The sequence below is a fragment of the Leguminivora glycinivorella genome, chromosome 1 (genome assembly GCF_023078275.1).
Source record: "Leguminivora glycinivorella isolate SPB_JAAS2020 chromosome 1, LegGlyc_1.1, whole genome shotgun sequence".
Lineage (NCBI taxonomy): Eukaryota > Metazoa > Arthropoda > Insecta > Lepidoptera > Tortricidae > Leguminivora > Leguminivora glycinivorella.
In genome coordinates this window covers 10,293,063-10,318,227 of record NC_062971.1, presented here as the reverse complement: position 1 = coordinate 10,318,227, position 25,165 = coordinate 10,293,063, and the positions used below count along the sequence as shown (strand labels likewise).

At 37.4% G+C, this 25,165-nt stretch overlaps 2 protein-coding genes across 2 annotated transcripts; one reads left to right on the top strand and one right to left on the bottom strand.

The window, feature by feature from the left end:
• Positions 1-548: 548 nt before the first annotated feature.
• Positions 549-9,550, top strand: LOC125232667 (serine protease inhibitor 42Dd-like). The gene is made up of 7 exons (XM_048138423.1): positions 549-862; positions 1,087-1,742; positions 2,060-2,233; positions 6,185-6,401; positions 7,154-7,368; positions 7,796-7,978; positions 8,504-9,550. The coding sequence occupies exons 1-7, from the start codon at positions 850-852 to the stop codon at positions 8,783-8,785; spliced, it is 1,740 nt and encodes a 579-aa protein (XP_047994380.1). The 5' UTR covers positions 549-849; the 3' UTR covers positions 8,786-9,550.
• Positions 9,141-22,797, bottom strand: LOC125232691 (facilitated trehalose transporter Tret1-like). Its single transcript, XM_048138449.1, has 8 exons — positions 22,519-22,797; positions 18,607-18,742; positions 16,654-16,882; positions 12,630-12,786; positions 12,091-12,314; positions 11,034-11,205; positions 10,151-10,437; positions 9,141-9,829 (listed from the first exon to the last, which is right to left on the bottom strand). Exons 1-8 carry the CDS (start codon positions 22,588-22,590, stop codon positions 9,553-9,555), a joined length of 1,554 nt encoding a protein of 517 aa, XP_047994406.1. The 5' UTR covers positions 22,591-22,797; the 3' UTR covers positions 9,141-9,552.
• Between the last annotated feature and the right edge of the window lie 2,368 nt (positions 22,798-25,165).

Genomic DNA, 25,165 nt, shown 5'->3' with positions numbered 1-25,165 from the left:
ACAACTTTGCCCCCTTGTATAACAAATAACTATTATTGATCACTCGTAGGACTGTATGACGGCGATGAGACTTGAAATCGCGATTTTTTTTAAACTTGCCAGTTAAAAAGGTAAATAGCCACGTGCTAATATACTTCCTCCCCCCCCTCCTCCCTCCCACCTTGCACTCATAAAATGTCATCCAATTTTGGAATAAAAGTAAAGGCGTAAAGCAGAAGCAAACACATTCATTCATAAACATTACAGAGATTATTTTACCGTGACAAAAAAGCACACGGCTGACCCTAAGTACTTACCTACGATAGGCGTTTACCATAGCCATATACACCTATCGTACTTCTGAACACCATACCTATGGCAGCAGATTTAGGAATTCCAATGAATTCTAAAAACAGAATTAGCTGTTGTCATTCCCCAGAAACGGTTACACTGCCAATCCCTTCTGACGTAGTTTCGAAAAAATATAAAATTGGATACAACAAGATAATACGAAACAACAAGGAAACATGAAACCGGCTAAGAGGAAAATCCACAACGTAAACCTGATTGGTAGTGGAAGCTAAGTTGATAATGCGATATTAACGTCACTGTGCCATAGAAACAAGCACCTTGCAGACATTACAGTAAATTCCATTTTAAAGACTTTACCAGTATGACGCACTCGTCGGAATTAATTATCTTGTTTATAGTCCATCCCGAGATCTCATAGAGACCGGTCATGTAGCGCACAGTGACATAGCCAAATAAATAATCTATCAATTTAAAAGTCAATGTAATTATTGATAATAAAATTTAAGTGTCTACATATTGAGACAGTGAAAACTAGAAAAATAACAGTGTACAAACAACATGAGGCTTCAGAGTAAGTAGAACCGGTTTAGGTTATGTTGAACTTTTGTAAGGTGTAAGTAGGTCGTCGTTTGTTTACCTCTGTTCATAGAACGTAAAGGACCGTTATTTATACGGCTTAATGCATTGGCACATTTGACGCCGTTGTCATCAATTTGATGTTTCGTATATATTGTTATCTTTGTGGACTTTTATTTATACCTAATATACAACTTTCCATGATTTAAATTGTTTCAGTTTTATTGACAATAGTCTGCTTGACAATAAGAATAGATTCGCAAAGCCTGACAAGGACTTCCAACTCAAACGAACCTGGATCTGGACAGTTATATTTCGAAGATAACTTGCCCAGGAGTAATAACATTAAGAATGTGAATCTTAATAGTGACGATGCAAAAGCCAGCATACAACAAGCGCAGGCGCAGTCAGGACAACAAAACCTAAGAAATGGTAACAAACAGGATGACATATTTAAGACTGTAAATAAACCAGTTACACAAAATGGTAACTTACAGAATCAGTACCAAACGATTAATCAAAACGATAACTTACAAAGTCAAGCAAACAATTTGCAGAATCAGTATAACTATTTGAATCTGCCGGTAAATCAGAATAATGAACAAAACCAAAATCAGTTTAATCCTAATTTGAGCCAGAATTCGAACTACCAGTTTCAACAAAGCTTGGGACTTGCACCGCCTTCGCAATCTAGTCAAGATTATTATACCAAGCAAAGTTTAACTCATTCAAACATCGGTGCTGGTGCCGATAACCGATACGCAACCCGAGCAGACCCCGTCCCTTTATCTCAGAATACTCGCCAAGTAAATTTGACAAATGATATGAAACTAGCGTCTGCGGTTATCTCACACATTGGCATTTTTATGATGAAGGTAAGCTTTGTTACATTTTTTCCTTAGAATAATTGCTTAGCTCCAATGTTAATGAATTTATAATTACGACTTCTGATACAATCATAATGACTGTTATTAGTCATTAATTACTACATATTACAGGTCAATTCAAACATACACAAACATGAGAACGGTATCTAGAAAAATTTAATATAATTATTGTGCGTTCATTCGCGTTAATACAACTACCGCCAAGCACGAGCCAGATGCACGATATTTGAATGCTGTATTCAATCCTCTTGATAGAGTTCAAATAGGCATAAAGGCACTTTTATTTATGTGTTTGTCTGTTTCAGAGCGCTAGAGGAAATCAGTCAAACATTGTGGTTTCTCCAGTGTCTGTGGTGAATATGCTGGCGCTCCTGCAAGCCGGTGCCACGGGCGCCACTCAAGAGCAAGTCACTAATGCATTGAGACTGTCGCCAGAGAAGTCAGCGGAAGCATTTCGACTTATGAATACAGAATTTCGGGTAAGGAATACCTATAAACCTTTACCTATGCCCTATACATAAGGCACAGCGGGGCAAATCTCGACTGGGGGGCAAATGTAACTGGTCTATTTTTTTCCGTGTTTTACAATATTTGCATTATTAAATAGAGCGTCCACCGGTTATATACGGTAGGCGTGTTCAGTGGATATATGTAGAACTCAACATCATCTAAATATATAAAAGAAGAAGCTGACTGACTGACTGACTGACTGACTGACTGACTGACTGACATATCAACGCACAGCCGAAACCGCTGGTCCTAGAGATTTCAAATTTGGCACGTAGGTTCCCTATATAGTGTAGAGGAGCACAAAGAAAGGATTTTCCAAAATTCACCTCCTAAGGGGGTCAAATGGGGGTTCAAAGTTTGTATGGGGAAACAAGATTAGTTTGACTAATTTATTCGAAACTTCACAGGAAGATTCCTTAAGACATATGACTGAATACGTGTTTCAGGTTTTTTGAAAATTTAACCCCTAAAAGGGTGAAAAGGGGGTGATAAAGTCAAAAAATCAATATGGGTATCGTTTTTATGGTTTATCGGGCCGCTGATCACGATAAATACAACGTTTTTAAAATCTAACGAGGCGGAAGTGAAATACCTTCTCCCCTGTTGTGGTGCAATGGGGTTTAAATATCAAAAAAATATATAAAAGAGGATATTGACTGACTGACCGACATATCAACGCACAGCCGAAACCGCTGGTCCTAGAGACGTCAAATTTGTCAAGTAGGTTCCTTATATAGTGTAGAGGAGCACTAAGAAAGAATTTTCCAAAATTCACTTCCTAAAGGGGTCAAATGGGGGTTCAAAGTTTGTATGGGGAAACAAGATTAGTTTGACTATTTTATTCGAAACTTCACAGGAAGATTCCTTAAGACATATGACTGACTACGTGTTTCAGGTTTTTTGAAAATTTAACCCCTAAAAGGGTGAAAAGGGGGTGATAAAGTCAAGAAATCAATATGGGTATCGTTTTTATGGTTTATCGGGTCGCTGATCACGATAAACACGTTTTTAAAATCTAACGAGGCGGAAGTGAAATACCTTCTCCCCTGTCGTGGTGCAATGGGGTTTAAATATATAAAAGAAGATATTGACTGACTGATTGACATATCAACACACAGCCGAAACTGTTGGTCCTAGAGATTTCAAATTTGGCACATAGGTTCCTTATATGGCGTAGAGGAGCACTAAGAAAGGATTTTTCAAAATTCTCCTCTTAAAAGGGTGAAATGGGGGTTCAAAGTTTGTATGGGGAAACAAGATTAGTTTGACTATTTTATTCGAAACTTCACAGGAGGATTTCTAAAGAAATTTGACCCCTAAAGGGGTGCAAAGGGGGTAAAGTCAAAAGCACAATATGGGTATCGTTTTTATGGTTTATCGGGTCGCTGATCACGATAAATACAACGATTTTAAAATTTAATGAGGTGGAAAAGGAAATTTTCTTCCCTGTTGTTGTAAATTGAGTTGAAATAAAAGAATTGAATTCCTTAGAGGAGCACTAAGAAAGGATTTTTTATAGTTCACCTCCTAGCATGATAATTTGACAGGGGCAAGGACAGGGACAGGAACGTGATAGGCTTAGGGATAGGGATAGAGACAGGGACAGACAGGGGCAGGGGCAGGGGCAGGGGCAGGGGCAGGGGCAGGGGCAGGGGCAGGGGCAGGGGCAGGGACAGGGACAGGGACAGGGACAGGGACAGGGACAGGGACAGGGACAGGGACAGGGACAGGGACAGGGACAGCGACAGGGACAGGGACAGCGACAGCGACAGCGACAGCGACAGCGACAGGGCGACAGCGACAGGCGACAGCGACAGCGACAGCGACAGCGACAGCGACAGCGACAGCGACAGCGACAGCGACAGCGACAGCGACAGCGACAGCGACAGCGACAGCGACAGCGACAGCGACAGCGACAGCGACAGCGACAGCGACAGCGACAGCGACAGCGACAGCGACAGCGACAGCGACAGCGACAGCGACAGCGACAGCGACAGCGACAGCGACAGCGACAGCGACAGCGACAGCGACAGCGACAGCGACAGCGACAGCGACAGCGACAGCGACAGCGACAGCGACAGCGACAGCGACAGCGACAGCGACAGCGACAGCGACAGCGACAGGGACAGGGACAGGGACAGGGATAGGGATAGGGATAGAAATAGAGGACGGGGACGGGGATAAAATGCAGGTGGCTCAGTGGGAAGGTATTAGTAAGTAGGCATCGGCGAGTATCCTGCATCCGTAATAACTATTACATTCAATGTGCTGTAAGAAGATCGTTGTTTGCTTGCCTTTTATATGTTTACGTTTGCAATAAGTATAAGCAAAATGGAAAAAATTGTGAGCGATAATGCAAGGAAGTACTTTCTACCCTATCGACCATAGCGTCGAGATACTGGCTATGTGGGTTGTATGAAGTGTTGAAGTTGTTTTGTGGGTTGTAAATATTTAAATAGGTAAAATACATACATATTCGTACCTACTACCTACGCTGTGGTCGCTTTGTAACAATTCTACAATCATTGCAAGAATTTATTTTAAAGCAATAGTAATATGTGTAAGGTACAGTCAGCCAAAACCGGACCGTACAGCAAATAGATCAGTTACAATGGCCCTCCAGTCGAGAATTGCCCCGCTTTACCTTAATCGAAATAATCGCGGACATCTGTACCTACAAAGAAACCTACGGATCCAAATGAAAATCTTATTTTTTGTAAACGTTTCAATAAGAATACTTTTATTACGCGGGCGAAGCCGCGGGTAAAAGCTAGTAGTGTAATAATGGAAAAAATGGATCAGTTACAATTGCCCCCCAATCGAGATTTGCTCCGCTGTACCTTATGTTAACTAACATAGGTACCCGTAAACAAAACGATTTAATACTGGACTGACAAAGCTCATACAAAAAAAAGCGTATCTACCCCTGAAATGTATGGGCCTTTTAGGCTTAAAACTAGATGGCGCTGTTCGCAGCCTGGAAGTGGCCAAAATCATATTTTCTAATGTTATTGTAATGTTAATGTATGTTTTATAAGAACAAATGACATAAGTATTTCTTTATTTTAAAGTCATGATCATGATATCACGTCAATACACATTTTGAAAAAAAAAAAAAATTGTAGGCATCATCAGTGTAGGTAGTTATGATAGTATTTAATAGGTGGTGCTAAAAAATCGAACTACCATTCTTAGTATGAAGTATGTAAATTAGATATAAATAATCCTTGCCCGTAACTTTGACTACATTTAGCTTATCATGTCGTTTATCAGACTAGTGAGCTACGTCTCTTACTCGTAGCCACAGACCAACCCCTATAGACATCCATTACAAGACGACTCGCGGTCACCAGCCTTACTTGTATTTGCCATGATATAAGCGCGGGCGCTCGCCGTGCCCGATCAGTAGCGACCAAGTAACCGACCCGAAAGCAGCGCGTGTTTTTCGCAATAAAAAAATTGAAAAAGGGTATTTTGATGCCTTAAAGATGTCCACCTGTATTGTGAAATGGTGTGGAAAGGTAACAACATGCTCAAATTTAAAAATAGACTGCATTACATTCCACAAATAACTCATATTTATAATTTATTCAGAGCCGGCATAGGTCAACTTACACTGGCTACTTACGCGACAGTAGAGGGACAGTCATACTTCTGTCCCTTTTCATCTGGCGCGACTGCCCGCCGTCCTTGAAACGACCAATCGCAGCGCGCTAAACACATTCCCCTCCCGCTCCTCGCGCCCCAAGCACTGGTGATTTGTACCGCGCACAAAATTTACAATATTCGTACTCTATAGGAGGTTCTCTGTGCTCGTAGCTTAGCTCTTTCGTAATATCTGTTTTTTAACTCTGTCTGAGGATTTGTTTTGGTTTTGTACCTATTAATTTTGTTTACAAAAGCCATCTTTACGGTTTCAGAAGCGTGGCGATGAAAGAAACATTTTGCGATCAGCGAGCAGTATTTTCGCTTCAGATTCATTCGAGCTTAGTCGTGATTTCAAGAATTTTGCAATTCAGAACTTTGGCAGTGAAGTTTCAAGAATCAGTTTTGACAATCCAAATGCTGCTGTCCAGAAAATAAACTCTTGGATTGCTAGCAAGACTAACAACCAGATTAACAAGCTCGTATCCCCAGGTAAGAAATATATTTGATTTGGTTCTGACATCATATAGTCGTAGTCATCATCACATAGCACATAGTCGGTACCCAAAAGATTAGAAAATGTATGGTTTATAATGTTAACAACTGGAGCTTTTTCCCATAGACTAGGAAATTCAGGCACGCTACCTACCCTTCAAGGATGACATCGAGTAGTGGAAGTGTTAGTGATCTAGAAACACTATACTGGGTGGTCTAAACCCTGAGGTCCAAATTTTTTTTAGATTCGTCGTATCGCGGGCTATCAGAATGTTAGCATGTATGTTAGCCGATTTTTTGTTTTCGAGTTACAAGTATGAAGTTTTGAAACTTTTTACCTTTGAGTATTTCGGGTGATAAATTTTAATTCATGAGGCGCTCTCAATTATAAAGAGGCAGATAAGTACTAAGGTAGGATTAGTAGATCATACACGCTTTGACTACGTATGTAATACAAACCAGGTTGGGTCCAAGCGGGTAAAGGAGATCAGGAAAACCAAAAGATCGTTGGGTCAATGAAATCAAAAACATAGCGGGGATAGACTGGATGGAAAAGGCACAAAAAAGTGATTAGAGGCAGCTGGAGGAGGCCTATACCCGAACAGGGGTCATGTCTTAACCATGTTTTTAGATTGAAGTATTTATACATTGTTAAAACTTGTGTGGTGGCACTGGTGGCTAATTGGCTATGGCCTACCGTGAATGCAAAAGAAAAGATTTTATGACACATGTATCCTTAAATGTTTCAGATTCTATCGGTGTCAACACTCAACTCGTGCTGGCCAACGCAATATACTTCAAGGGTATATGGGAGACCATGTTCCAGAGGTCAGAGACGTCTTTGCAAGACTTTAATCTGAGCAATGGAGGCAAGAAGTCTGTGTCGTTCATGACGCTGCGGAGTGGCTTCAGGGCTGGCTTAGACAAGGCTAATAAAGCCATTGTCATTGTTTTACCTTTTGAGGTAAGGATTTAGGAGAATAATACTTCATATTAATTTGACTGAGGTCTATTTTTCTACATGGTTTGAAAATTTGAGCGCTTTTGTAGAAACGAGATCTAAATTTTGAATAAAATTATCGAACATGATTCAAAAGAGAGTCAATCAAAAAACCGATACAAAGCAGCGCTATAAAAATGTATTTCAAGCGCAACAAACGATATGTCCATAGTTATTAAGCTATGCGTCTAAAGTATCTCACATTCCCTGCTAGCTTTCCAAAAAGCGACATGTCTCTAAATCATAGACCAATTAAAACTGGAAATACATATATTTTTATGCAAACTCTCGAGTAATATCTATACATAGGTTCTCACTATACATGTGTGTGTTGTACTGTATTTGAATGACTGTTTGTAGGTAAATAAAATGATAATTGATATATTTCCAGAACAATGAATACTCCCTGGTCATGTTGCTGCCCGTTGCTGGCGCCGACGTGTCGGCTGTGTTGGCGTCGCTCGATGGTGAAACTCTTGCAAACTACCAGAACCTACGGCGCCAGGACGTTCTACTCGAAATACCCAAATTCAGTGTCCGAAGTAATGCTGATCTTCAACCGATTTTCACAAAGGTAAGTCAGCCCATACCAATGAACCTTAAGAACCTGAAATTAAGACTTATCTGACTTAGTCCGTTTTCACATTATCCGATCCGATATCGGATGTCGGAAGGATATCAATGGAAAAAATCCAAGATGGCGCCTGTAATGTATGGGATATCGGTCGGTCCGACATCCGATATCGGATCGGATAATGTGAAAACGCACTTAGGCTGTGGCTAACGGTCTGCTTGACCAGACATCATCCACGACGGGACTGGCAGCGACTCTGTTTTTAATTGTTAGTGTTGCATAAACTGGAAGATGAACCCGTGGTAGGTTATTATAAAAATAGTCGTGCTCTGTGCTACAAGAGCTCTGATTTGTGTTTTTTTACGGTTAATTTAATTATAAATCTCTGGAAAGAACAATACGGTTTCACTTATTAAAAATTATATTAGCCCTCAGTCGATCTCGAAGAAATAAGTGATACCATTTAATTAAACAACGCTACAATATTCCTTCGGTTATGTCAACATAGTTATTAATAATTTTCAGATGGGAATCACAAGGATGTTTTCTCCAACATCGGAGCTCAGCCACATCGGCCTGTACCGCGCCACTTCGCCCCAAGTCTCCTCCGCGGTTCATTCCGCCATGATGTCAATAGACGAGCAGGGCGCCACAGCCGCCGCATCTACAGTGGTTGCAGTCGTAGCATTGTCTTTCGACAACCCCTCCGTCGTGTTCAGGGCAGACCGGCCGTTCTTAGCTGTGCTGTGGGATAATCAGCTAAGCGTGCCTTTGTTCATGACCAAGATTGAAGATCCTTCACTGTAAATTTAGATCTTGCCGATTTTAGTAACGTAACTGTTAAGGTTAGGCTAAATAAATTTGAGTTGTAGGTAACTTTACGAGTCATAAAGTTGTAGTGCCGCCTATGACTTTGAAATTGTCTAGAATGTGTCTACTTAAACTCAAAGTAATGTTAAATACTTCTGGGCAAGCATGGTCGCGTGATAAACGATATAATGTCAGGCAGTCCCTTTCGCACTAGGTATTTGTCAGTGCGATAGGGACGTACCGATGTGATAAAGTTTATCGAACTAGTGTGCTACGCTCGCAGGTCTGAAATACTCGTTTTTATAAATATGTAATAATATTATAGGTTTAGATTTATATAAAAACTACAATAAACAGTTCATAATTCTTTAATATTAAAGACAGATGTTATGCAGTTTCGTTAATAACTAATTCTCGACTGCAACATGCAAACAACATGGGAAACTAGTTATAACATTATAGTAAAATTAAACTAAAGACACTAGTTAAAAAAATAAATAAAAACAGCAACTTGCTACTTGAATATAAAATTCATACCTAATCACGATTCGACTTACTGTCCTTTGCATTACTTACATCGTAGGTATTTCTTTGCAACGTCTGTTGTTTCAATATTGGTTGCTCAAAAATATATAAATATATTTGGCATAAATTTCAAGACAAGCTCGGCAGAAAGAACCAACAAATTCTTAGTCTCGATAAGTTCAACGAATATATTAAGTCTTGATCTCTGTAATGGAATAAATAATTTGAAACCAAAAAGACTATCTCTTGAATCTCTTAAAAAGGTTGATAACGGGATCATCGGCGAAGGTTTTAAGTTTCCCATTATAATACGATTCAATTTCCTGTAAACTCTTCCCCTCTGTTTCCGGCAAAAAGAAGTATAAATATATAGTTCCTAGAAAGCTAAATGTGGCATATACAGCATATGTGCCCCATAGATATGTGTTTGTCTCCAAGTCGATGAATGTTTTAGTAGCAAGGAAGGTAACTACGTAGTTGAGCGCCGCTGCTATTCCTTGAGCAGTAGCTCGACTCCTGTAACAATTAGATAAAAATATTTATAGTGAAATATGTAACAACAACCTGCGCCTTATTACGATCACTTGTTGGTAAGTATGGTATGTGTTCCGTTTATGAGAGTTATGACGGAGGACATCGTATAAGTAAAGTGTACGAAACAAAACCGCTTTCATCTTTAGTGTTGCGAAGTTGGAATTTAAATTCCTTTGTGATGAGCGATCGAGTGAAAATCTAAGGACCTTCAGAAGGAGTCTTGGTCGAAGGGTGTGTGGAAATACGTTTGTATGTAATATCATCCCCATCCTTAACCCCTAAGTTACTAAAAAATCATCTTACCTAAATGGAAACACTTCTCCAAGCAGCACCCATGGCACTCCAAATCCGTTAAAAATGGCGATCATATAGAACAATACGAGCGGCACATAACTCTTCTTGTCAGGAAACGTATCAGTGTCATAGGAGAAGACCGAATCTTGAATGTTGTTCCTAGCGTAGGCGCTGAGAGCTGCGCAGGAAATGGCAGCGCCGAGCATGGCTAAAAGTGCCAGTTTCCGTTTTCCAAAGATTTTGATGAACCCAATCGTCACGATGCTAGTGACTAGGGTCAGTATGCCGACCATAAGCTGAGAAAAAATTAAATGGCAAATTAGTTAAGACTTAGAATCTTACAAATTCGCGTTAGGTAAGTACTCCGTTAGACGACCGGTCTGGCCCAGTCGGTAGTGACACTGCCTGCTAAGCCGCGGTCCTGGGTTCGAATCCCGGTAAGGGCATTTATTTGTGTGATGAGACTGATGAGCACAGATATTTATTCCTGAGTCATGAATGTTTTCTATGTATATAAGTATGTATTTATCTATTTAAGTATGTATATCGTCGCTTAGCACCCATAGTAAAAACTTTGCTTAGTTTGGGGCTAAGTTGATCTGTGTAAGGTGTCCCCAATATTTATTTATTTATTTATTTACCGCTTCATTAGGTACGTAGGTACTTTATGTTGGTAAATAAATGGTAACTTGAAGCCTTCGGAATACATTAGTCTGTTGAAAGGTTCGCTATTGTCATGATAATGGTTATTGCAATAACAACAACTTATTATCCTACTGAGAGACGAGCGTGGAAAATGTACTCTTTACCGAAGTATTTTTTTCATATTTCATGTCTTTTAAAAATGCCAATTACGACGCCTGTTGTATTGAACAGAGTACATAATTCATACCACTATGTTTTTTCCATCGTCTGCCATTCCAAAGGCTCCACATACGTTGACCATGTTTGGCCTCGTTGGGGCCAGCCCGCTCATCACCAGGAACGTGAAGTATAAAAACACGAGCAGCAATGGTCGAAGAGTCTCCTTGCACAACATTACGTATCTGAACTTCAGTGTCATCCTGCAAACAAAGAGGTGCTTATTATTGTTATATGTTTTGTGTATATATGCGGTGTCAAACAAGTAGATACAAGTTTATTGTGATGGGTCTAGTAATGTAGAAATTGCAGAACATTCCCAAAAAGCGGAAACATTCTTGAGAATGTTCGCAGAACATTCCCGCAACATGCAATTTATTATTTAAACAAGAGAATATACTTGAAATAATGTTTAAATGGGCATAATATAAAACTATATGTTATTATAGGTATAATATTGTCTATTACAGTTAGCTATTTTGTTGATTAAGTGATAAGTTACCTAAATTCTCACTATAAGTTGCTTAAATTCTCACTATACTTCAGGGAACATTTCGACTTTCAGACTTCACAGTTTTAGTCCTGACTTTTTTAAATTAGGTACCGAACTATTATTTCTTGATGCCTGTTTTTGGTCATGCCAATATATGTATATACAAAAAAAAAAAAAAACAAAATAAAAACAAAAAGATCGCTGTCAGGATCGAACCTGAGAACATCGGCATACGAAGCCAGCGCACTACCACGGGACTACGTCTTGACTTGCTGAGTTCGACGAAATTATGGTATAAACTACGAAATTACTAAGTATTCTGATAAATTCTCGTTCTCGAGAACATTCTCAGAAGTTACCGAAAATTCTCATGAGGAATGTTCTGCAACTTTGGAAACTTCTCGACCGTGCATTGCTAGATGGGTCTAATACGATTCAATTTTATGAGCATTGACGATGAATAAATACTATAAAATTTAGGACTCAACACAACACAAAAGGTATTTTATAATATATCTTACTTAATCAAGATTTGTCCAATCGGGGTGCTTTAAATGAGATTTTCAGATCAGATATCCTAACTTTTATTACTAACCTCCTAATAATATTCATTTTGTCATGTTCACAGTCAGTCGGAATCTTATTGTCATTAGTTTGTTGGCAGATGACGCATTGCTGTAAAGTCTTAGAGTAGACGACGAGGTCATCGAACTCCTCGCGAACATTCTCGGGTGTAGTCCAGCCTCGGAGATAACACAGAGACTTGAGAGCTTCCTTCTCACGTCTGTGGACTAGCAGCCAAACTGGAGTGTCCGGGACCTGAAATAGTTTAGTTGGGTCAAACATTCTAAGTAGGAACCAGTAACTTTTGTAGATATTCATTTGTTTGTTATGTTTCGAAATGCGCCGTCCTGCGCACCACGGTGACCAGAACCGATAGCATGGTCGCGCGATAAACGACATAACGTCAGGCCGTCCTTTTCGCACTATTTGTAAGTGCGATGGGGACGGCCTGATGTTTTATCATTTATCGCGCGACCAATGACCATGCATCACGAACATTGCGATAGACATCAGCAGCTGCGAGAGTATGTATAGCGCTTCACATTGTTTGGTCTGTAGCTGGGTTCATACCAATAGAATAAGAAGCATGGAGAGAACGGGAGCCACGAGGCAGATGAGCGCCGCCCTCCGCCAGTCCACCACGGTGCCCAGGAAGTACATCACGAACACTCCGATGGACGTAAACAGCTGCGAGAGCGTGCATAGCGCTCCTCGGATGGTTGGCTCACTGTAGAAAATGGTGGTTAAACATTAGCATAGTTGGTAGTAAATTTATTTTTAACAAGCAGAAGCGTCTGCTAACGATTCTAAACATTTTTATATTAAAGTAAAAAATGGAAAAATAATTACGCTTCCGGCGGGACTTGACGCGGCTTCCGTAGCTCAATTGGTTAAGAGCAATGCACGGATTGCAGAGGATGCGGGTTCAAGTCCCGGCGGAAGCGTACATTTTTCCATTTTTTTTCTTTAATATAAAATGTTTGTTAGTATGTACAGTCAGCTGTAGAGATAATTGACCGCCTGCATATAAATGTAAAGGGGGCAACTGTCTTTGCAGCACTATAGACAATTAGACACAGCTGCTAAAGTGCACATTCTTTTTATGAATAGATTTTATTTGTAACCTATACCAAAGAGGATCGAGTATTATAGAGAGTTACTGTCGAAGTAAAATGTGTAATCAGAGTGCATAGACTGCCATCTCTTGACACAGGCTTAAAACTTTTGAACCTCAATTTTGACAATTTGGCCCATATTCTTAGCTTGATATGTTTTAAAATGTCAAATATCAATATTAGCGCCATCTAGCTGAGCGTACCCTAAAGGTGTAATGCCATCTAGGCCATCGTACCTTTTTCTGTATGGTACTGAGGTACGTTTTTTTCTTAGACTTTATCTGTCTATACGGAGCTATATAGGTCTTTGCCTATACATTTTTGCAATAGGTGTCCTCATCTCCTCATCCCCTATAAAAGAAAAGTCTAAAATGGTTTTGATAAAATATAGTATGTCGATGGGCACATCCATACTAATATTATAAATGGGAAAGTGTGTGTCTGTTTGTTTGTCCGCCCTTCACGGCAAAACGGAGCAACGAATTGTCTTGATTTTTCAAGTGGAGATAATCGAAGGGATGGAGAGTGACATAGGCTACTTTTTGTCTCTTTCTAACGCGAGCGAAGCTGCGGGCAAAAGCTAGTACCAAATAAAAAAGGCCATGATAGGGGCTGTAATGAGAGTAAAAATATGTGGAAGATTAGATCATGCCTTTGCTGCACGTTCGGGACGTTATGTACTAATTAGCAATTAGGTACCTACTTGTAAGTAAGTGGGCGTTGTGAATTTAAAACAAAGTAAGTACTAAGTTGCGTTAGATATTTATTACAATATTCTGTTAAAGTAACGTGCCTCATTTGACTTTCTATAATCTTATGTAGTTAAATGTTAGTTACAGAAATAGGTAATATTTATCCCTAATTTTCTATGAAATGCACCGTGCAATATTTTTTGTATCTAACTTAGGCCTGGCTTAGGGGTTTTTATCGCATACTGTGGTTCTAAAATCTGTACTTTACTTTGACTTCGAAATTTTTTCATATGGCGACTCCACGGATTTTAGAACTACAGTATGCGATATGCGATAAAAGGTCCTAAGCTTACTAATTCGGTATATTGTATATGAGAAGTTCCAAAATAAAATTTTATAGGGAAAACAAATAAGAATTAACATTAGTTTTCAATAAAAATATGTACTTATAGTAAATCCATCCGTACCATTAATGAAATGTTATTGTTGATATCTATAGTTATCAATGTTACGAAATAGTAGGCAATGGATCAAGTAACATTGACCTAAAACGATACAGATATATTCTGACACGGAATTCAGGTAAGTAATATATTAATACAATGTAATGTAAGTAATATAGTAATATACTAAATAACAATAAATATAACCTACTGAAATTGATAATTGAAGGAAAAATTGAAGGGAAGCGTGGCCGTGGTAGAAGCCGCATATTATGGAGTAGGAATATAAAAGACTGGTTAAAAGTGAAGAGCATAGACAAACTAATTCGCATGACTGAAAGTAGAGAGACATATGGACATATGGTCGCCGACCTCCTGGACGGAGATGGCGCATGAAGAAGAAGAAGAATATACTAATAACACATCATATAGTTATTATCTACTTGCTGGCGGTAGCACAAATATTTAACAAATATCAATAGTGACTACCAGTCATTAGAAGCTACATGTCCAATTTTAAGTAAGTAGGCAACTATTTGGCGAATATCGCACTTAGCATATCAATACGAAAAACCGTGGAAAAACCACGCTGGTTAGTTGGCGTGTGGTACAGAAAAGTGAAGCCGAGAGTCATAATGCTATGTTTTCTTTAACACGTTATTATCATACCTACACTGAGAGAAAATACAACCAGTTTTCATGTTCGTTCAACAAGTTTTTTTGGTTAAATAGTGCTCTTTGGTTCAATTAAAAACAAGCTACTTGTCATTTGAATCGGCAATATATTTGAATCAACAAGTCGATTTTATAAAAACAACCTGACACATACGAGGGGCGTTCAATAAGTAATGATAATGAGTATTATAACATAAGAATGTAAGTATCCTTATATTTTTATAATTAAAAGTAACTCTTTTGTGATTTATTTGCATATTTAATTTTTTCAATTATTATTTTTTTACCCCCTTTAAAAATTAAAATCTTAACGATAGTCTAAATACCATGTCAGTAAGCACTTCACTTCATTATACTTCAGACTAGCGATTATAAATATTACAATTTTATTTAAAGGTCGGGTATAAAATATTAATGATCCTTATATTACCTTCAATATTAGGTATGTCACTTGTAGCTTTAAATACACTAACTTGAGCAGCACCCTCGGCAATTTGAGGGTTCGGCCCTGTCGACTGTCATTTTGAAGGCCAAAAACATTATTATTTGTTTGTTTAAAATGTTCTTATTGTAACTAATCATTTTTTTAATATTGTATGTTCTTCTTTAATACTAACGTAATTTTGTTTCCAATCTATATTCTCAATTTTCGTGATAATCTGTAAAAATCGTGAACATGACCCAAAACAGCACCTATATTTTTTTTGGATACCATACCGTTTGAAAATGTATCTATACGAACTTTTTTTATTGCTGTTACTAACAAAGGATAAACCCAGCTTTAATTTAAAGTATGATTATTTTTGATATTCATGTCAGAAATGAACTCACGACATTTCAAATGTTCATGAAAACATGCTCTTATTTTACTGAAAATTTTCATCCCTCACCTAGTGTCAATTATTTACATATCAAAGAAAAACAAGTGAAAGTAGTAAAAATTTGAATTATGCAATTTCAATTTAATGAGTGCAGTACTCATTAAATTGAAATTACATGGACAAACAAATTAAATCAAGATACAGGAACATATCCATTCTCATTACTTTTTGAACGTCCCTCGTATTGTTTTAAACATACGTTTGGCTGATTCAAACGGATAAACCGCAACAAGTCGAACTTGTTAAATTCACAATGCAAATTTCTCTCAGTGTAGGCGAATTATAGTTTCAAATATAAAATACTCGCTGTTTCCCGCGGCTTCGCTCGCGTTAGAAAGAGACAACATGTAGCCTATGTCACTCTCCAATCTCTCCATCCCTTCAGCTATCTCAACAAAAAAATCACTTCAATTCGTCGCTCCATTTTGCCGTGAAAGACGGACAAACAAACAGACACACACACTTTCCCATTTATAATATTAAAATATGGATAAATTCGATCTGGATTAGATATGGATCGGATTGATATCCTTAAAATACGCTTGATACCTACACTATTTGCGTACATTTCCCTCAACATGACTGACAACTGACAACAAGAGTAAGCCCATTTATTATAATGGTGACGAGTTAAAAGTCGTCTATGGGATATGTCACAATTTCGATTTAATTTAACCCATTGCTTAATTGCTAAAAGAGTAGTACTGAAACTTCAACGGTTTCATGTGCTCTGCCTACACCTTACAGGCTTGAGTATATGTATGAGTGTATGTTATGTCTTTCCTTACCTTACTTCTCCAACGTACGAATTGATTGGCGCTTCCATGACTCCAGTGCCAAATCCAAGCAGGATGTTGGCCAAGAATAGCGTGGGCAGGTTCCAACAGAAAAACATGAGAAGCCACGCGCAGACATGAGGTAGGTTGGCGATGAAGTTGGCCTTCTTGCGACCGCAGTAGTCTACCATGGGACCGGAGAGCAGTGCTCCGATTGGCTGAGCTAGGAAAGCTACGCTTCCTGAAAATTATTACTATTATTCGTTTCGTTTAGATGGCTGGAAAACACTGTTGACTCGACTGATGAGATTTTAGTCTCGATAAAAAATAGAAATTTATATTTCACTCTGGTACTTATGGTGGTTGGGTGGACAACATCCGTAAAATTGCGGGTCACAACTGGATGAAACTAGCTCAGGACCTGTACAAGCGGCGTACTAGAAGATAGGCCTATTCTCAGTAGTGGCGCGATAAAGGGCTGATATGATGATGATGATAATGATGGTGGAGTACCATGATGGAGTACCAAAAAATGACTGTTTTGGATGATAAAAACGTGTATCTCTATTCTCTAGTAAAAAATACTTTTCCGTATCACCCTAGTTTTTATGGTAACAAATAAAAAACTGTCAGTAAATGTTATGCTGTTGTTTTTTATTCTGCTCTAGAATGACCGTCATCAAATACTTATAGTCGTATTTTCCGCTTAAATTAAGGTCATTACCAAGATGTTTTACTGATTGTTCCATCTTAGCGATAGATAAAATAAAATGTTCGTTTATTGTGTTTTACCGACTTGTATAATTTTGATGGATATTATGACAACTTGAAGTAAAACATAGTTTGATAGACGAATAATGATCTGTGTACTGCTTCTAATTGCTATCAGCCATAAGCATGTTTTTGCTTGCCACCGACTAGTTTTAAAATATATTATGAGTACTTAACTGGTCCGGAGCAATAGAAAGGAAATAAAGAGCAGAGAGTCTTAAAAGGCATAAGGTGTAGATAACTCGTATTTCTTTATATTTATCGCTATTCCATCTCATTTACACAGCTGCTGTGAGTAAAATATGTAAATACATACATACAGTGTTCAAAGTTAAGCCTAAAATGTATTGAAATCGTGGGAAACAACGCTGAAAATAATCTTGAAAAACTTTGAAGTCAATAAGTTATGTTTAGGTATATATTATGTTACATAAGTAAAGCGTCTTAGAGAAAGTTATTTATCCTCTCGATAACAAGCACGAGTATACATACTCGTAGTTCATGGTCGACATTTCTCTAATTTTAATTCTTGTTTGCTTTATAGCTGTAAACGTTTCCATAATCATGACCAAACCAGTTTTAGCCAATTTCACTAATTACTACATAAATAAAAATTTCAAACAAGGATCAAGCTGTTTATTTTGGCGAAGTCTTTTATTAACTAATTAGATTAAAAGAATTGCCTACAAAGATTTGACTTTAACAAATAAACACTTGCGCTGTCTAGACTAGTTATAATTTATACTGTAGATTGTGTGGTATTTGGATAAGTTATGCAGAATCCATTTTCGTCTTAAGTATTACCTACGTAATGTAGAAATGTTAAATCTGATGATATATTGTGCAACATGGGGTTTAAGTTCAATTGGCAATATTTAATAACTTGTATACACGACAATGTTTATCATCAGTGTCATCACACTTCCAAAAAAATATTAGTTAATAATATTACAAATTTCTCGACAAAAAACTTATTCTATAATTTCCGGTCTGCCCGGACCGCGTGCGATCGCATAATTGTACTGATGAAGCATTGTAATAAAAAATAATAAATACTTAAACCCTAGTTAACACGGGCTGACTGCAAATTATAAGCTGAATATAGCATAGATGAATATATGAATAAGCTTTTAAAAGTACACAGCGGTCTGCACTTGGCATTCAACTTGACTTTGGCGCAAAAAATAAACTTACCGAACCACGAAGCCTGTCGTTCATCTAGAGAAAGGCCTTCCGGAGCGTTCAGGAGGTCTGGCACCGCGATGGTTGAGAAGCTGATGGCCATGCCCAGGTCCAGCAGCAGTAGGTTTGGAGACATGCATGCTACCACCTGGAAATTCACGGAGTTTTGCCTTAAGTTCATTATGTCGGGTTTTTAGAAGACTAACCTAACCACAAAATTAAAATTTTGAAAAAATTCCCGACATAGTGGACTCATTTTCATGACATGTCTAAGAACACTCCCGACTAACTCAGCTTTCAAACAAAAAAAAAAACAAATCTAAATCGGTTCATCCGTTCGGAAGCTACGATGCCACAGACAGACACACACAGAGAGACAGACAGACATACAGACAAACAGACAAACAAACAGACAGACAGACAGACACGTCAAACTTATAACACCCCGTCGTTTTTGCCTCGGGGGTTAAAATACTTTTGGTAATTTATTAGGTGCTATTCATAGATTGTCCAAGCAGGGTCTCTACTGGCAATCACCTGGCAGTAAAACTTAATCCCCTAATGAGGGATAACAAGATCTCATCATCATCATCATCATCATCATCATCATCGTGAATGTGAAGATAGTTGAAGGGATGGAGAGTGACAAAAGCTACTTTTTGTCCCTTTCAAATCCCCCACTTCCTATATGATAGGGGGTGGAAATTTGTATGGAGTATTCCGCAATTTTCGAATTTAACGCGAGCGAAGCCGTGGGCAAAAGCTAGTAAGATATATTTTCTACTAAGCGTTTCATCTTTGGTTTCAACCGCTCGAATTAGCCAGTGGGTGATGTAGATCCGAATTAAGGGTACCTAAGTGTAATAATTGGATTACTACAACGTAGGTACTTAAATAGTAAAATACTGACTAAACTAATGAATGTGGTTCAGTGACCTAAAGAGAATATTAGGCTCAGGGCATAGCATTTTCCCGACTTTGCGCCGTTTCCTGCCAATTATTGTTTTGAAGATACATAAAATATTAATTCGTGTGGATGTGAAATTCTAGGTGCCCAATTTTTTACGCAGTGTCATAGGTAAAATTAAGTCTTACATTATGCAAACTGTATGGAATGTAAATATTTATGCCATAAAGTTACGTAATCAACTAAAACAACAGACTGCACGATTCTTAATCGATGTTTTACTGTTTTTAGGGTTCCGTACCTCAAAAGGAAAAAACGGAACCCCTATAGGATCACTTTGTTGTCCGTCTGTCCGTCCGTCCGTCCGTCTGTCAAGACCCTTCTTCTCAGGAACGCGTGGAGGTATGAAGCTGAAATTTATATCAATTACTCAGGTCTACTGTCCCTTGAAGCTGTGAAAAAATAAAACTTCTAAGCCAACGCAATCAAAAGATACAGCCGTTTATGCCGCAAATTTTCGACACTTGCAAGGGAATCAAAACCTACAGGGTGCTTCCCGTGAACTAAGAATCTTGAAATTTGGTACGAAGCAACGTCTTATAGCATAGATAAAGGAAAAATTACGAAAACCATAAATTTTTAGTTACATCACATAATATATTTTTTTTTAATAATTTTAACCTTACTACCCATTTCCTCATAAACGCGTCTATAGAGGTATTAAATTGAAATTCATACCAAATACTCAGGTCTATAATACCTTTAAGCTGTAACAAAATCAAACTTCTATGTCAACGCAATCAAAAGAAACAGCAATTTAAGCTGCATATTTTGAAACTCACAAGTACTCGCAAGGGAATCAAAACCTAAAGGGTACTTCCAGTCGACCTAGAATCTTGAAATTTGGCATGAAGCAACGTTTTATAGCACACATAAAGGAAAAATTCCGAAAACCTTAAATTTTTAGTTACATTACAAAATATTCTTAAATTTATGCTCCTCCATCTTTCCCCATTGTAATGTTATGAATTTCATTTTGCAATAAAAATACCATAGTTATGACTCGATTGTCGTAATGAACGAACTTTGTAAACCTTGCAGGTTTGTACGGAACCCTCGGTGCGCGAGTCCGACTCGCACTTGGCCGGTTTTTTTGATAAGGAAAAGCAATAGGTATAAAACACAGGGAACTAACTGAATAATTGAATATGCTCTGCTTCGTTAAATCTAAAATTATTTATCTAACTAAGCTGTTTTACTGTCTTCTAAATATTATTAAACAATACTACAACTTTTCAACTTAATACTTTTCGTTGTTGAAATGTATACGTACCTAGATATTATTATTTTACATGAAATTATAACCTAACCATAAAATTAAAATTTCGATAAAACCCCCGACCGTGACGTAGTGGACCGATTTTCATGAAACATGGCTAAGAACACTCCCGACTAATTTAGCTTTCAAACAAAAAAAAACTAAATCTAAATCGGTTCATCCGTTTAGTAGCTACGATGCCACAGACAGACACACACATACACAAACAGACATACAGACAGACACACAGACAAATTTACAACAGCCCGTCGTTTTTGCGTCGGGAGTTAAAAAAAATCAACGAAACAATACATAAAACTAATTTGCGTTCATATCGTATAAGGTACAGCGGGGCAAATCTCGACTGGGTGGCAAATGTAACTGGTCCATTTTTTCCATGTTTTACAATGTTTGCATTATTAAACAGTGTCCACCGGTTATATATGGTAGGCGTGTTCAGTGGATACATGTAGAACTCAACATCATAGTGTAATAATGGAAAAAATTGATTAGTTACAATTGCCTCCCAGTCGAGATTTGCCTCGCTGTACCTTATATCAGACTATCACGAAACTACCTTGAAATTTAATATTTAGTACCTATATACACCGTGGGCTCGAGTTCATTCGCAGATTTAGGTGTTTTCTGCACACGTTGTTTCCATTTAAAACTTGTTGTTAAAATAATGCAATGAATAAGTTATATTTTATTAATAATTATAGGTATAAACTTTGCGACTTTCTTTGAAAGTTTCACGTAAGGCGTTTATCACTGAGTTATTACTCCAAACAAATTTTCACTTGTCATAATATTTAAATGAAGACCCATATATATGACCCAAATATATGAAATTTAAGTCTCTAAATGCTTATCAACAGTCAACCTGTAAATTTGTTAGAGTCAGCCCATGATAAGTCTGCAACGATTTTGATAGCCCTGCCTCTGTAAGGGTTAAGTAAACGTCATCATTTCTAGAAGTTTGACGTTTAAAATAACACTTGCACCGCTGGGGCTGTCAAAATTGTTGCAAACTTATTGTGGGACGACTTTAGGTTACTCGAGCTCACAGTGTATATAAAGACAAACCTTTATGTACCTACTTGACACAAAATTATTTGTCTTGAAGACTAAATGGGAAGTGTAATTAACACACACAGATACCAAATCACCCTTTAATGGTGCTTATTTTTCCCAGAGCTAGTAAAATATTTCTTCTGAGTTTTCCTGCCTTTCTTTATATAAAGTCTTGCATAATTACCACCAGACATAGGAAATTTAAAAAAACATTTTCCTGAAAATTAAACAACGATCAATATGTACGATCGATGTAATATACCAATTTTCATGTCATACGTTATACTTTTATGTAAAAGTAAGCAATAAAGATATTGATTGATTGATTGAATATGTATGTTATTGATAAGTCAGTCATAGATTAAAGAAATTCTACTCTTAGTCTAAATTAACTGAAAAATTCCAGGAAAACAAGTCAATTACAAAAAAGGTGTATATTTAATTTATTACATCTCTCTTGCCTACTTAAAAATTAAAACGTAAATACCTATTTGTAAAGGTAATGAAGGAAAAAAATGACTACCTATGACTGCGATTACGGATATGTTGATATTTAATTTTGTCGATCACATAATTTTGCCACAAAACCTTATAAGTATGTATACACTAACAACAGGGTAAATACCTGCGATGTGACTGATCTCAATCGACTTATTGCTGGTCCATCCGCAGATTCAATTTTAAACTTGTGCACCATTGTAATTCACAACTCAATTAATAATATATTTAACTGTTTTGAATACTAATTTTAATGTATATTTAATTATACGACTCAAAGTACAATCACCCTATTTAACTGTGTTAAAATTTTTATAAACATTTTGTTAGATGTTAAAATTTGAAGGTAGTAACGTTTTATTTTTTGTTTTTATATCGACCGCGGGAACGACCAGCGTTCACTGAAGCCGGGCACCGTTCGAATGGCTGCTTACGCTGAACCATAAGATTAAATATGGTGATGTTGTTGTTTTACTACTGAGTCAGTGTTAAAAATACAATCAGAGACTGTACCTAACTAGTGGAGACAGCTATGTGCGCGAAATTCATCCATTCAATGATGCATTCATGAGTGCATTGTTTAAATGTTTACTATAACATGATGATTGTTGCATGACCTAATATCATTATTTTGCAAGAACTAAGAATTATTTGCATTTGCCGAAAACTACCAAGCCTACACTGGCTTTGATTTCCATCTTCAATCAGACCATTTAATACTAATATTTTATACCTATAAGTACCTATTGTTCCCTGTCCCTGCATTATGGCCACGTTCACTTTCATCCAAGGGAGTTGACAAGAGTTCTCTTATAGGGGCTAAAAATGTCTTTCTCACAAAATAACTATAAAATAATCAAACCTTCAAGATAAGAGCATTACTCCCATAATAAAGGCTGGCAACGCGCCTCCAAGTCTTTTGGTGTCCATGGACAGTAGTGATCGCTTACCATCAGGCTACCTGTCTGCTTGCCGGATTTCTATCTAAAAAAACTTGAACCATAAACAGTTATATGAGATAAATTAAGGAAAATTATTGAAATATAACGTAGACCGGTACCAATTACAGCAGTAAATATTATCTTGGTTAAGGTAAGGACATAGGCCGAATGAACTCGAGGACAGGCCAGAAATCCGCCTTGTATTGTACTTAGTTATTTCATTTGGTCATGTGATTATTTGGAAACGATTATTTAAAAATAAAATCGGTAAGTATCTAACGTAAGAATTAAAAAAACTTAATGGTATAGGCGATTTTTATAAAATATCGAAATTACGTGTCTTAAAATTATGCACATTACGCTTAGTCGCTTACTTTTATAAAATAAATATTTAGAAAGGACAACAAGTTAATACCTATTCAAAACGCAGCTTGCAATAGGTATAGTGTCGTGTCGTGGTCGTTACAAAAAATAATATATAAAAATAACAGCAAATTAGCACGACTAGAAACTCCACATAGAGTGCATTCCAAATCATAAAATAATTAAATAGCTATTGTCATTACAATTACTAATTACATATTAGAATTTTTGTCACAATTCGTGAAATAAGTATATAAATGTCGAAGTATGTATAAATAAAATGTATTATTTTAATTACACAACGGGAGTGAAAAATGGAACATATTTCATACTTGAATTACTAACATTAGATCTCAAATTTTTATAGGGAGTCCTATTCGAACTTTAAGATATGTCAATTATTATCTTTAGATAAGATATGGATCGGATATGTCAGCGTAAAATAAGCAGCATAATAAAAGCTCCTGTTATTCTGGTCGTCTTGTTTGTAAGAACTATGGAAGAGTTTCGTATCAAATAAAAATGCTCGGTTTACACAATACAGATGTACAGTCGCCATGTGTAGGACAGTCGCCCTTATTTTGGTGGCTGAAAATAGTAGTAGTACTAGTAAACTCTTTATTGTACAATTAATAACAAAAAACACAGTAATTACAGTAAAGAACAGTACAAAGGCGAACTTATCCCTTTGAGGGATTTCTTCCAGTTAACTCTGCGGCAAAGAGTCGACAGTAAGTAACGGCTATAAATGATCCAATTCTTTTGAGGAAATATATCAGTGTACGAGATGTTTCACCGACGGATGTTTGTTCTTGTTATTAATGTATTGTTTAGTTTAATAAAACAATTATTTAAGCTCACATAGTGTATTATCGAGACGGTTACAAGTTCGTGTCGTTGACAGATGGGACGCGTCGGTCACGTGATATCTTGGTGCGTTCTAAACATCGACTTATAAAACTAAGAGCATGATACATCTTCCCCCTTTATGGTAAATCTGTTTCATAGTCTTTAAGATAAGCTGGAGGGTTAACAACACGTTTAGGTCTTCCTTCACAAGTAGGTCCAGGTTCTATAATGTTTTCTGAATCCACAGGCAACCCTGAGTTCCCATTCTCTATAGGTATAACAACAGATCGTCTTGGCACCACATCAGAAACATCTGATGGGATGTCGGAAGTTGCTGATGGCTTCAACTGCGAAGAGTTTCTTCTTAGAATAGTACCCTTTTCATCCTGAATAAAATATGACCTGGGCGAACTGTGAAGGCCCACTATTTTTGCTGGCAACCATACATTCTCCCTGCGATACACAACATCTTGCCCTTTTTCTAGAGTATAATTATAATGTCTAGCAGTTTTATCATAATTGGTTTTATTTATAATGTTTCTTTTTTCTTGATATTTATGAAAATCAGTGACAACTTTTGGTGCAAGCAATTTGTCGTGTATTGGCAGTGTAGACTTAGTA